The sequence below is a fragment of the Podarcis liolepis genome (genome assembly GCF_965112155.1).
Source record: "Podarcis liolepis genome assembly, chromosome: 4".
Lineage (NCBI taxonomy): Eukaryota > Metazoa > Chordata > Lepidosauria > Squamata > Lacertidae > Podarcis > Podarcis liolepis.
The window spans coordinates 100,593,974-100,607,251 of record NC_139558.1 but is presented as its reverse complement, the minus strand read 5'-3'; the positions used below and the strand labels follow the sequence as shown (position 1 = coordinate 100,607,251).

At 47.4% G+C, this 13,278-nt stretch overlaps 1 protein-coding gene across 1 annotated transcript in view; it reads right to left on the bottom strand.

Moving 5' to 3' along the window:
* The window catches only part of LOC310705074 (uncharacterized protein), a 36,754-nt gene that overhangs the window by 7,067 nt on the left and 16,409 nt on the right, over positions 1-13,278 (bottom strand). The window contains exons 3-6 of the mRNA XM_083499421.1: positions 6,808-6,889; positions 6,441-6,523; positions 5,397-5,523; positions 1,470-2,701 (exon numbers count right to left, since the gene is read on the bottom strand). Coding sequence (XP_083355547.1) covers positions 1,470-2,701; positions 5,397-5,523; positions 6,441-6,523; positions 6,808-6,889 — 1,524 coding nt within the window. The remainder of the gene's footprint in view (positions 1-1,469; positions 2,702-5,396; positions 5,524-6,440; positions 6,524-6,807; positions 6,890-13,278) is intronic.

Here is a 13,278-nt window from a genome sequence, read left to right as displayed (position 1 = left end):
TCCTGCCACCTGACCAAACTCTTGGATCAGTTCTAATACTCTTTTGGTACTAGATTCTGGTTCCTGTAATGTCAAAACTAAATCATCTGCAAAAGCTTTGAGTTTGTATTGTTTAGCTCCGACCATTATACCTTTAATCAGATGGTCCCTCCTAATCATGTTTAACAGAACCTCCAGGACGGAGATAAAAAGTAAAGGGGAAATTGGGCAGCCTTGTCGTGTCCCTTTCTCTATCTTAAATTCCTCTGTTGCCACATTGTTAACTATTAATTTAGCCTTTTGCTCTGAATAAATTGCACTTATACCATTTTTGAACCCTTGAACTCCAAGAAATATTATCAAAGGCTTTCTCGGCATCCACAAAAATTAAAACTGCTTTTGTGTTGATTTCCTCTTGCAACTTCTCCAATATGTTAATTATATTCCTCATGTTGTCAGACAAATGTCTGCCTGGGAGAAAGCCAGCTTGATCCTTGTGTATCACTTCCTTTAAGACTTTTTTTAACCTCTTGGCCAAAATGTCAGCAAAAAATTTGTAATCCACATATAAGAGAGATATGGGTCGGTTGTTCTTAAGTTGTGTCTTTTCAGACTCAATTTTCGGTATAAGTGTAATGAATGCTTCTTTCCACGACTCTGGCACTTTTTTCCCCTCCAAAATTTCATTACAAACCTCCTTTAGTGGTTGAATTAACCAATCCTTCAAAGTTCTATAGTATTTTGAGGTGAAACCGTCCGGCCCTGGAGATTTCCCCATATTCTGCATATTCTGAATGGCGTCTTCTACCTCCTGTTCCGTGACTCTGTAGTTCAACATTGTCTTGTTTTCTTGTGAGATTTTTTGAAGTCCATTTGTTCTCAAGAACTGGTCTATATCAAACTCTTTCTGTGGCCCTTGTGTATATAATTGTTTAAAGTACCTCTGGAAGCATTTTCTAATTTCCGCTGGATTCTGGATATTTTTTCCCTCCACTTCCAAATTGGTAATGGTATTAAGTTTTTGTCTTTTCTTCATCTGCCAAGCTAGCAGTTTCCCACATTTGTTTGCCGATTCAAAAGTCTTTTCTGTCTTGCCCACAAAGATGGGACCTGTCCAAGTTTGTATTTGCTTATATTTTGTTTTCCTCATGACCTTTCTGCATTTTTTTTATTTTTTAAGAGGGCAAATTGAAAGAGAAATTGTATGGCAAGTAGCGGAAGAATAAAAGGGTACGTTGGGGGGGGGGAAACAAAACTAAAACCTGGGGGTGGCCTCCTCAAATATTTTATTGGGGGCCAAGAGCCCCAGGCCTTTAAGAGTTGGCAGCTATTCCCTACACCCACAGGTCTCAGGATGGTTACAACATTTAAAAAACAAAATAAAAACACAAAACACCACATTTTAAAAGGGCATTGTCAATCAGCCAAAGGCCTGGTTTAAAAAGTGTGGATTTGCCTGGCTCCTAAATCTGTATAATGGTTTTTCAAACCTTTGTATGAATTCTTTGATGTGAAGTGAAATGGGAGCTCTGACTGAAGCTCTTTCCACATTCCACACACGGATAGGGTTTCTCCCCTGTATGAATTCTTTGATGGAAAGTGAGAGAGGAGCACTGACTGAAGCTCTTTCCACATTCAAAGCACTGATATGGTTTCTCTCCTGTATGAATTCTTTGATGGGGAGTGAGAGAGGAGCTCCAACGGAAGCTCTTTCCACATTCCACACACTGATACGGTTTCTCTCCTGTATGGATTCTTTGATGGGAAGTGAGAGAGAAGCTCTGACTGAAGCTCTTTCCACATTCAAAGCATTGATAGGGTTTCTCCCCTGTATGAATTCTTTGATGGGAATTGAGATTGGCCCTCTGACTGAAGCTCTTTCCACATTCCACACACTGATATGGTTTCTCCCTTGTGTGAATTCTTTGATGGAAACTGAGAGAGGAGCTCTGACTGAAGCTCTTTCCACATTCCATGCACTGAAAGAGTTTCTCCCCTGTATGAATTCTTTGATGGGAAGTGAGAGAGGAGCTCCGACTGAAGCTCTTTCCACATTCCACACACTGATAGGGTTTCTCTCCTGTATGAACTTTTTGATGGGAAGCGAGACAGGAGCTATGAGTGAAGCTCTTTCCACATTCCACACACTGATAGCGTTTCTCCCCTGTATGAATTCTTTCATGGGAAGTGAGAGAGGAGCTGTCAGTGAAGCTCTTTCCACATTCCACACACTGGTAGGGTTTTACCCCTTGATGAATTCTTTGATGGGAAGTGAGAGAGGAGCTATGAGTGAAGCTCTTTCCACATTCCACACACTGATAGGGTTTCTCCCCTGTATGAATTCTTTGATGGGAAATGAGAGAGGAGCTCCGATTGAAGCTCTTTCCACATTCCACACACTTATATGGTTTCTCTCCTGTATGAATTCTCTGATGGGAAGTGAGATTGGATTTATTATTGAAGCTCTTTCCGCATACTACGCACTGATAGGGTTTCTCCCCTGTATGAGTTCTTTGATGGGAAGTGAGAGAGGAGCTGTGACTGAAGCTTTTTCCACATTCTATGCACTGATATAGTTTCTTTCCCATGAGATTTTGTTGATGGGGAGTGGAACAGGAGTTCTGACTACAGCTTTCTCCACACTCCAAATTTTTACGTGGCTTCTCCTCTCTGGGGATTTTGTCATGGTCACCTTTGTTCTCAATTTCCAATTCATCACCATCTGCAATGGAAACAAAAGGGATTAGAGCCTCAGGAACAAATGGAGAAGAACTGAAGGGAGCTGGGGGGTGTTCATTACCTGTGTTGTTTGTCATTAACCAACATATTAATTATGAGATTCTGATGTGTTGTTGAATGTTGGTTTGTTTGATATACAGTAGTGGTCAAAATTATTGAAGAATTATGGAAAAAGAGGTATTTCAGAGGTTTGATGGCTCAAACACTACTTCTTTGGGAGTAATATCATAAAATTATATATCAATGGGAAGATAATTTAATCAAGAATGCAAATCAACAACGTTCATTTAATTATCTGTTTTCTATCAAATGTTATAGCCAAATAATCAGAAAAAGGAAGCACAATTTGCTTAATTTGTAAAACATAATAAAATTATAGAAATGGCACAAAACGCTGATTGGTCACCTAGAAAGAGATGTAAAATTGTACTATTAAGTGAGTTATGAAGAAATTAGGTGAAAGATTGGGGAAAACAACCAAAGATGGCCTTTCTATACTTTTGAAGAGGTATAAGGAGACTCAATCACTACAAAATCAGACTGGTAAAGGCAGGAAAAGGTGCACAAAGGCAGATAACGATCGAAGAATGGAGAGACTGTCTTTACATGACAGAAGAATATCATCTGGCTGTATACTAGATGACATGGCGCAATGTACTGTGAAGTTGAGTGCAAAGACTGGTCTAAGGAAAAAGCCATTGTTATCTCTCAAGCAAAGATTGAAAATATTAAACCCTTGTTAACTGGACAGCAGAAAAATGGGACAGTGTTATTTGGAGCATTGAGACCCAAATCTCCTTGCTTGGTAGTGACGGCATGAAATACGCAAGGAGAAAAATCAGAGAAGATTTACATCCTACTTGCATTACACCGACCGTAAAACACCCAGATAGGTGTGATGATCTGGGGTTGGATGGCAGCAAAAGGTGTGGGCAGAATTTGCATCATTTGGGGAATATAAATGCCCCAAAATACATAAATGAAATACTTTAGCCCAAACTGAAGCATTCCGCAGGTGATCCTTACCCAGATACTGAAGCATTTATATTTGTTTGTTTGTTTGTTTGTTTGTTTTCTATTTCAACAGGATTGAGTTCCATGTCATTTTGCTGCTTTGTGCAAAAGGTGCTTTCAAGATACAGTGGTACCCCGCAGGACGAACGCCTCGGAAGACGAAAAACTCGCTAGACGAAGGAGTTTTTCGTTTTCTTAGCTGCTTCGCAAGACGCATTTCCCTATGGGCTTGCTTCGCAAAACGAACCTTGCTCCGCAAGCTCCGGGGATAGCAGGGAAGTGCAGCGCATCTTCCCCGCTGTCCCCGGACCTCTTTTGAAGCAAGGGGTGGCGGGGAGAAGATCGCTTCTCCCCGTTGCCAGCCCCGCAATCTGCGGGGACAGAGGGGAAGGCGCGCTCCCCGCTGCCCCTTCCCTTGCTTTAAACAGGTCCGGGGACAGAGGGGAAGGCGCGCGCGCTTCCCCTCTGTCCCCGGACGGTCTCCATAGGAACGCATTGATTGATTTTCAATGCATTCCTATGGGAAACCGTGCTTCGCAAGACGAAAAACTCGCAAGAAGAAAAAACTTGCAGAACGAATTAATTTCGACTTGCGAGGCACCACTGTAATCCCATTTCACTGCCGGAATGGCCTGGGAATAGCCCAAACATTAACCCTATTGGAAATCTATGGAGCTGACTAAAGAAACTTGTTAATCAAAGGCAACCCAGCAATAAAGCCAAATTAACAGAGGCAATAATTCAGTCTTGGTTTCACATTCTTACAGCTGCAGAACTAAAAACTTCATGGGAAGGCGTTGTAAGGCCGTAATGAACGCTAAAGGTTACCAATGGTTACCAAAGGTTTCACGTATTTTCTTTATGACTGCTGTTCTAATAAATACTCCTTCATAAAAGTCATTGCATTACATTTTTCATTAAATTATCTTTGCTCTTTAATTTTATGGTATTACTCCACACAAAAGTGGTGTTATGAGACATCAAACCTCAGAAATACATTTTCCACAAACGATTTCCACAATTTTGGCCACTAGTATAAGTTGTTAATTTTAAAGTTAATGTTCTTTTTATATGGGATTAGATTATTATTATTTATGTTTCATGATTATATATGTGTTGGAAGCCGCTCAGAGTGGCTGGGGCAACCCAGCCAGATGGGCAGGATAGGGAACAAAAATACTATTATTACCACAGTGGTACCTCGATATAAGAACAGTCCTGTTCCGGAAAAGATTAAGTTTGTAAACCGAGGTACCACTGTATTACTATTACTATCATCATCCTCATCCTCATCACTGCTACTACTACCTGAGATTCCATAAGCCCAGTTCTTCTCTGGGATGAATCTCTTTGGTCAACCCAAGACTGACAGGAGCAAAAACAAAACCAGAAAACCTGAAGCTACTTATCTTTCCTAACAATTCTGAAGCTGACATTGAAGATGGCCTGGGGAGTTCAGACCAGCACAATCCTGGTAGAAAAAGGAATAATTTGAGGAAGGCTGTTCAAAAGAAAAACTGTAATTTACTGTTTATTGTGGGGGTGTTAGGTTCCCAGGTGTTATAGGGGGCGCTGTTGAGCTCTGTGAAAATAGATGAGGTTGGTCCCATAGAGGTATTTTTTGAAGTTCCAGGCTGATATGATGATCCCACAGGGAGCCTTACCAAGAGAGGCCACGATTCCACGATTCTCCTCCATGACGTCCTTATGCAGAGCTCTCTGGTCAGGATCCAGCAACGCCCACTCCTCGCCCGTGAAGCGAACAGCGACATCTTCAAAGCACACTGGACCCTAAAAGAAAAAGGGAAATGCCCTCCTCTGAGACAGCAGAAATTTGATCTACTACACAATGCTCTGTTGTTTCATTCCTGTTAATTGCAGTGTTGTTTCAATAGGGTTGCTTTGCTGCACATTTTAAATATGGATGCTTACTTTATTCTGCATTTTAATTCTGGGTATTCGTCTTTGTGCAAATACGTGGTTCTCCACATTGTGTTTTCCAAGTCATAAGATGGAAAGATCCACTTTCTCCTCTCCTCGTGAGCTGTTCTGGGGAGTTCCCTCCCAATGCCCTAGAGCCAAATTCAAGGGGTTCATGGGGGCATGGAGGGGGGAGCAATGGGGGGCAGGCCCCATTTTGTAGTGGATTGGGCTGGTTAGGTGAATCCAGGCCACTATTTGTTCACATTTGTCCACCCCTTAGAAACCAATTTTAGCATTCAGTGATCAATCTGGAAATAAAATAAGCCTATTTTGGATGTCCATCTGTCTTGGATGATCTAGCAGAGATTCCTGCATTGCAGGGGGTCTCCTGGCTCTGAGAGACAAGCAGGGAGGGGGGCTTCTGGCAAAAGGAGAGGGAGCCACCGGTGGCTCTTCCTTCTCCTGACTCACCTCTGCCTCTCGACCCTCCTCTCCGACTCGCTTCCTTCCTCTTCTGCCTCTGATTCTGCACTGCATTCTGCCACAGAGTTTCCCAGCTCACAAAGCCCTGTAACCCCTTCAGCTTCTGACACCTCCTCTTCCCAGGCTTCTCCCTCTTCTCCCTCTGACCGCCAGTCCTTCTTCTACCTCCACTCCTTTGGCTCTGAGCAGTCTTCCTTTCCTGGTTCCCCAGCTGCCTCCTCCCACCATTCCTCTGTCCCCAACCAGTGCATGACATTGCTCCATCCCTCGGCCTCTGTACCCACAAGGCAGCTTCCCCTGACCTGATCTGGTTCCACAGCCGCTGCTTCCCTTCTGCCCCCATGAAAAGACGGATCAGGAGGTCTTGCCGGCATCATTCTGCCACCTGCAAGAGAAAAAAGGTAAGCAGGACGCCAGGAGTGCCTGCTTCTCTCACCGGTGAAACAGACCATCTCTTACTACAGATGGGCCTTTGAGAAATCCTTACCTACTGAGAGCATTTGGACGTTTGTGCCCATTTCATATGTTTGTGGTGCAGAAATACATCTCCCCTCCTCTGGACCCTTCTTCCCAACTGTCTCCCCACAAAACAAGATGAAAAGAACCCTCAGATGAGTTGGAAAACCAACAGAATTAGACCAGACAGAGAAAAACCACCTTCCTCCTTACCCAGTGGCCTCTCTCTGGTGTCCAGCGGAGGCCTCTCTGCCTCACAGGAATCCAGGTCCATTTCTGCAAAGAGATCTTTTCCCTGAAAAAGAAACAAGGATTCAAAACAGAGAATGGTGAGAAATATTAGACAGAGAATGGCAAAGACTTGAAGGGTGTGAGATCTCATTCCATGGATGCTTTCCAAGAAAACAAATGGGCCATCAGCAGACCATTATGGGATGTTCTCTGTCCTGTTTGGAGCCCCTTGGGAGTATCCAGAGGAAAGTCTCCCTCACCTGCTTTCTCTCCTCTGCCTGACTCAGGAGGAAACCTTCAGCTAGGGCCACCGCCTGGGAACTGGTCTCCGCTCCGCATTCCCTCACCCAGCTCTCCATCTCCGGGGGAAGGACAGCCAGGAACTGCTCCAAGATCACCAGGTCCAGCATCTCAGCTTTCGTGTGCCTTTCTGGCTTCAGCCACTGATGGTCAAGGTGGTAGAGTCGGCTGCAAACCTCTCGGGGTCCTTTGGCCTCCTGGCAGCAGAACTGCCTCAACTGCTGGCTCTGCACCTCTGAGCGGAGGGTGTCCTCCTCACCCAGGATCTTCTGCACAGAGTTTTCCCAGAATCCCCCACTGCTCCCAGTTTGGCTGCCATGGCCTCTTCCTGCTTCAGGGCCAGCTGAGTCTCGCTCATCCATTTGTGCTCTCAGGAAGCCTTTGAGAGATCGGAAGGAACCCTTTGGTCTTCTGACAAGTTCTGTCCGTCTAAATGAGAAGCTCTAGCAAATCCTACAAAGCAAATACATTGTTCTGTTACAGAATTTGTAGGACAGAAAAAGAAATATTTCCCTGAGCAAGCATGGATGAGTCTTGCTGGGAACCAGGGCTGGACTGCACCAGATCCCAGACCATGAGATATCTTTTTGAAAAGAAAGAGGAGGAAGAGGAGAAGAAATAAGTCTCTAGCCTTCTAGCAATGCAAAATGTGGAGGCAACTGAAGGGATTTCTGGGAGATTAATCAACCTGGTTTCTGCAGCCTTCCAGTCAATACATGAAGTCAGAACCGAATGGCAAGGGAGTCATTTGTATCTTGTGAAACATGGATGCTTGGCTCTAGTGGGGGTCCACACCCGGGGGTCCTCAGGAGTTCCCCACCCCCACTCCCCTGCTTCTGTCTCCTTTTCTTGCACTTGGATTCTCTGCCGCTCTCCAGACAGACTCCTGGGGTGGGGTCCCTTTTTCTTTGCTCTGAGGGCCAGGTATGTATCTGATCAACCCCTGAGGGCCAAGTGAGCAGGCCAAAGACATCTACCTTGATATTTAGCTGGGTAATTTATTATTATTGTTACTATTATTATTATTATTCTGCTAGATAGCTTAACACACACACAGCCATTGATGCCAAGGTCACTGCAGGTTCGGTGAGTAGCAGTGCCCATTTCCGGCTGCTTTGCCAGCAACAATCCCTTTGGGACAGAGAGGATGAGGTCCTGGGATGCCATGCTCTGCGTGCGAGGGGATTGCTGCAGTGGCCTCCGTGGGGAGCTGCCCTGGGAGACGACTGGGGAAACTGGTCTGCAATGCAGCAGCCAGACTATGGACTGGGATCCCTCTCTTTGTTCCTGGCCTTTCTCTCCCACCTTAACTTCCTTCCTCCCTCCACTGTGGGGTTTTCTTTGGGGGGGGGGGAGGCTAGTCCACCTCCTCTTCCAGCTTTGGAAAACCATTTGCAGATGTTTCCTCTGTTGTGCAATGAGGCTGAGCGATGTCACACAGAGTTAAAGTCCCAGGGACTCCTTTCTTTAAAGAAGGGAGATATTTTCTGAAGGGGGGGGGGCGGAGGGCCAAGTGAGTTCGTGATCCTCTGATCTCCAGGAAGGAGAGCGTGGCAGACCTGGCCCCTCCCGGATCAGGCCCCCCAGGCATCCTCCCCTGCTGCAGCCCTGGGACCCCCCCCCCCGTCTCCCCACTGCACCCTCTGGGGGGGGGGAGAGAGAGGAGACTCACCAGATCCCAGGAGGGGACAGCGAGGCAGCCCTTGCAGGAGAGACCCCAAAGCAAGGGAAGGACTGGGGAGGGAGGGGCCTTGGCTCTGGAGGACCTGGCCCCCCTTGCTTCCTGGCCTCTCTAGGAAGGCAGCTCACTTCCCTTTAACCCTTGCCAAGCCGAGTCCCTCCACCTCAGCCCTCTCTCGCCTGGCAGATCCTCAGATTTCTATTATTTTTTATGGATTTAGGGGGCAGCTGCCCCCCTGGCTACGCCAATGCCCAGATATCCTTTTGGGGGTGAGGCTCTTGGCTGGACTCTGAGCATCTCCCTCCCTTGGGCGGAAGCCAGAGGAAGAGCTTGCAGGGAAAAGGGCTTTGCAGGAGGCAAGGAAGCTCCTCCTAGAATTCAGGAGTGGAGAGATAGGAGGGGATCCCAGGGTCATCTAGTCCAACCCCCAGCAATGCAGGAATCTCCGCTAAAGCATCCATGGCAGATGGCCGTCCGATCTCTGCTGAGAAACCTCCAAGGAAGGCGAGTCCACCACCTCCCAAGGGAGACCTTTCCCTGCCCAACTGCTCTTAGATGTCCCTCAAGGCAGCGGGTCCTGAGTTCTAGCCCTGCTGAAACAATCGCACTGGCTGCCAAGGAGGAACCAAGTGAGGTTCAAAAGAAATAAATCCTAGTCTCATCATAAATCAATAATACTTTATTATGCATGCTTTTTATACTAATATACAAAAGTATGCCATTCCCTTTTCCAGAAATGCTTAATTGCTAATTCAAAGGACTGAAAATGGATGGTTGTTGTTATTATGTTTAGAGAAGCTTTTAATATTTGATGAACTATTGTATTTTAATATTTTGTTGGAAGTCGCCCAGAGTGGCAGGTGAAACCTGTTGTGTATTGAGTCAAAGGATTTTATATCTGTATTATGATTGTCTGTATTTGCATTAGGGTAAAGTAACTGCCTTTTGGTTCCAGAGGGTACAGCTACTATTGGTTCATTTAAGCTGCTGTATTTGGATCCTCTGTCTTATTGGTTCCCTCCAAAAGGCAGGACTGTGATTGCCTGATATTGTTCCCTCCAAAATGTATCCTTTCTTGCTAGTCCCCTGTCCCTATAAATGTAGCTTTCCTCTCCCCAGACCTTAGTCTTGTTGCTTTAATAAAGAAGTGTTACTAGAGAACTGTCTCCAGCATGTTATGTCAAGAGAGCTGAAATCACAAACCCCACGTCACAACAACTGGCGACGAAGGTGGGATCTGGAATGCTGAGGAGCGGTTAAACGCAGCCCTGCCTCAGAGTCCGGATTGCAGCTAAGAACAAGACTCACTGGCCAGCTGAGAAGACGACCCTGCCCACAGGACAATGGAGAGTCCAAGGGTATTGGAGCCCTTCCAGCCATCAGAGCCCCACATGTGGGAAGACTACGTCGAACGCTTCGAGTTCTTCGCAGAGGCTCAAGGGATCACCGATGCCAGCAAAAGAAAGGCCACATTCCTGAGCTACTGTTGGCCTGAGACCTTCAAGCTGGCCAAGGCATTGCTTGGTCTAGTGAAGCTAAGTGAGACATCTCTCAAAGATATTCTTGCCTGCCTAACAAGCCACTTGGCGCCTACTGAGACCAAGATGGCCCGGCGGATGGAGTTTCATAAGAGGCAGCAGCATGCTGGGGAGTCTGTATCTGCATTTCTAGCTGAACTGCGGAAGCTCGCTCAGCACTGCGACTTCCAAAATCTGGAAGAGACTCTCCTGGATCGGTTTGTCGGTGGTCTGAGCAGCAAGAAAGCCAGAAGACGCATTGTGGCTAAAGAAGAGGTTACCCTTGCTTCAGCCTTGAAGGAGGCCACCGCCACGGAGAATTATGAAAGAGAGGAGCTTGATGCCAGTCACAAGGCCCCGAAGCCACAGATAGAAGTTGCGCATGCCATGGACGAGCTAGAGGCTACTCCAAGCCAGAGCCCAGTCCGTGGGGTCGAGTCAGTGCGTCAGGCCTGCACAATGCACAAAGATCACCGAGGCAGGTGCCCAGGTTGTGGCGGAAACCATGAGCGGAAGAGTTGTCGTTTCCGGGATGCTATGTGCCGGACGTGCAGGAAGACAGGTCACATCGCCAGGGTCTGTAGATCGGTGGCGTTGGGAGCGACAGGAGCACCTAGACCGGAGCATCGCAGACCGCCCACAGCAACCCATTTTCTAAAGGACTGCCACTACGTAACGGAGATCAACGGGAGGGTCGTGCAGTTCCCAGCGCAAGGCAAGGCACACGTCAAGGTGAAGATTGAGGGTCAGCAGTGCGACATGGAGGTGGACTCCGGATCTGGATTCACTATCGTGTCGGACCAGACCGCGAGGACATTCTTCCCCAGGGGTAAGTTGCCCCCTCTGGAGCCCTTCCTGGCAACCTTGCAGTCATACTCTGCGGGCCGCATCCATGTTATGGGAATGTGTGCCGTGAGAGTACAGTTCCGGGACAAACAGGCTGTACTCAAACTGGTGATTGCGAAGGGCAGTCGCCCCAGTCTCCTGGGCACTGACTGGTTCCCCGCCCTGGGACTGAGTATATCAGGGCTTAATTCAATCCAAACCTGCCCTGAGATGAGCGAGGCATTACGCAAAGAATTTGCTGGTCTCTTTAATGGAAAACTGGGTTGTTATAAAGGGCCCCCAGTTGACTTCGAGTTGGACCCTGGGGTGGCCCCAATCCGACTCAAACCAAGGCGAGTGCCATTTGCACTGCAACCCAAGATCGAAGCAGAGCTGGATAAATTGGTCAAGCAGGGAGTTCTCTCACCCGTGGACTCTGCTAAGTGGGAGACTCCAATCGTCACGCCCCTTAAAGCAAATGGGGAAGTCAGGATCTGTGCAGATTACAAATGCACTATCAATAAGGCACTCAGGGGAAACTCATACCCCATTCCAGTCGTATCACATCTGTTGGCCAAACTGGCTGGGGGCAAGGTGTTCGCCAAAATTGACCTGGCACAAGCTTACCAACAGCTGCCAGTAACCCCACAATCAGCGGAAGCACAGACTATTGTCACACATAAAGGGGTGTTCAGAGTTAACAGATTACAATTTGGAGTTTGTGTGGCCCCAGGGATTTTTCAAGGGCTCATGGAACGCCTGTTAAGAGGTCTGCCGGGGGTCTTGCCATTTTTGATGACGTTTTGATTGCTGGAAAAGACCCACAGGAACTGGTTGCGCGTGTTCGTGCAGTGTTGCTCAAGTTCAAGGAGGTGGGGTTGCAACTGAAAAAGGAAAAATGCAGTTTTGGGGTGCCAACTGTGGATTTCTTGGGGTTTAAAATTGATGCATCAGGCATCCACCCCACAGATGCTAAGATTAAGGCCATCATCGAGGCACCACGACCACAGAACAAGACGGAGTTGCAGTCATTCCTGGGACTTATTAACTTTTATCATTCGTTCTTACCCCAGAAAGCTTCGGTAGCTGAACCATTACATAGACTGTTGCAGAAAAAGAATGTGTGGCGATGGGGGCAGGGGCAGCAGAAGGCTTTTGATTCCTTGCGAGTAATGCTGAGTAGCAGGAGCATCCTTGCTCATTATGATGAGTCAAAGCCGCTGGTCCTGGCATGTGATGCCTCTCAATACGGCCTGGGGGCTGTGCTGAGTCATAGGGAACCGGATGGGTCGGAAAAGCCCATCTCTTTCTATTCTCGTACGTTGTCGCCCACGGAGCGCAACTATGCTCAAATTGACAAAGAGGCGCTTGCAATTGTGGCAGGAATCAAAAAGTTCCATGATTATGTGTACGGTCGCCATTTCTACATTGAAACGGACCACAAGCCACTGTTAGGGTTGTTCAACCCGAACAAACAAACGCCACAAATTCTCTCCCCCAGAATGTTATGTTGGTCTATATTCCTGAACGGGTTCCAGTACACCTTGACCCATGTGCCGGGGAAACGGTTGTGCCACGCTGATGCGCTGAGTCGATTGCCCCTCCCTGGTGGGAGCAATGAGGATCCCGCTCCAGCGGAGCACATAATGATGCTGGAAACACTTCCGGGGGCTCCTGTAACGGCTACTGATATAGCTGAGAAAACGAGGAAAGATGCTGTTCTCTCCCGTGTGCTCACTTGGGTGGGGAGGGGGTGGCCAGGTGGTCCGCATGAAGACAAATTCAGGCCTTATGCGACTAGGCAGCACGAGTTGTCCATGCATAAGGGTTGTCTCCTGTGGGGAGATAGGGTGATCATCCCAGCACCACTGAGAAACAGGGTTCTTGAGACGCTTCACATGGGACACCCGGGAATGGTCAGGATGAAGTCGCTAGCCCGATGTTATGTGTGGTGGCCTGGAATGGACCAGAACATAGAACAATGGGTACGAACATGCAAGGCATGCCAAGAGGTGCGGCCAGAAGTGGCCAGAGCACCAGTCCACTGGTGGGAGCAGTCCAGATCTCCCTGGAGCCGGCTGCACTTAGATTTTGCTGGGCCATTCCAAGGAAAGGTCTTTTTGGTTATCG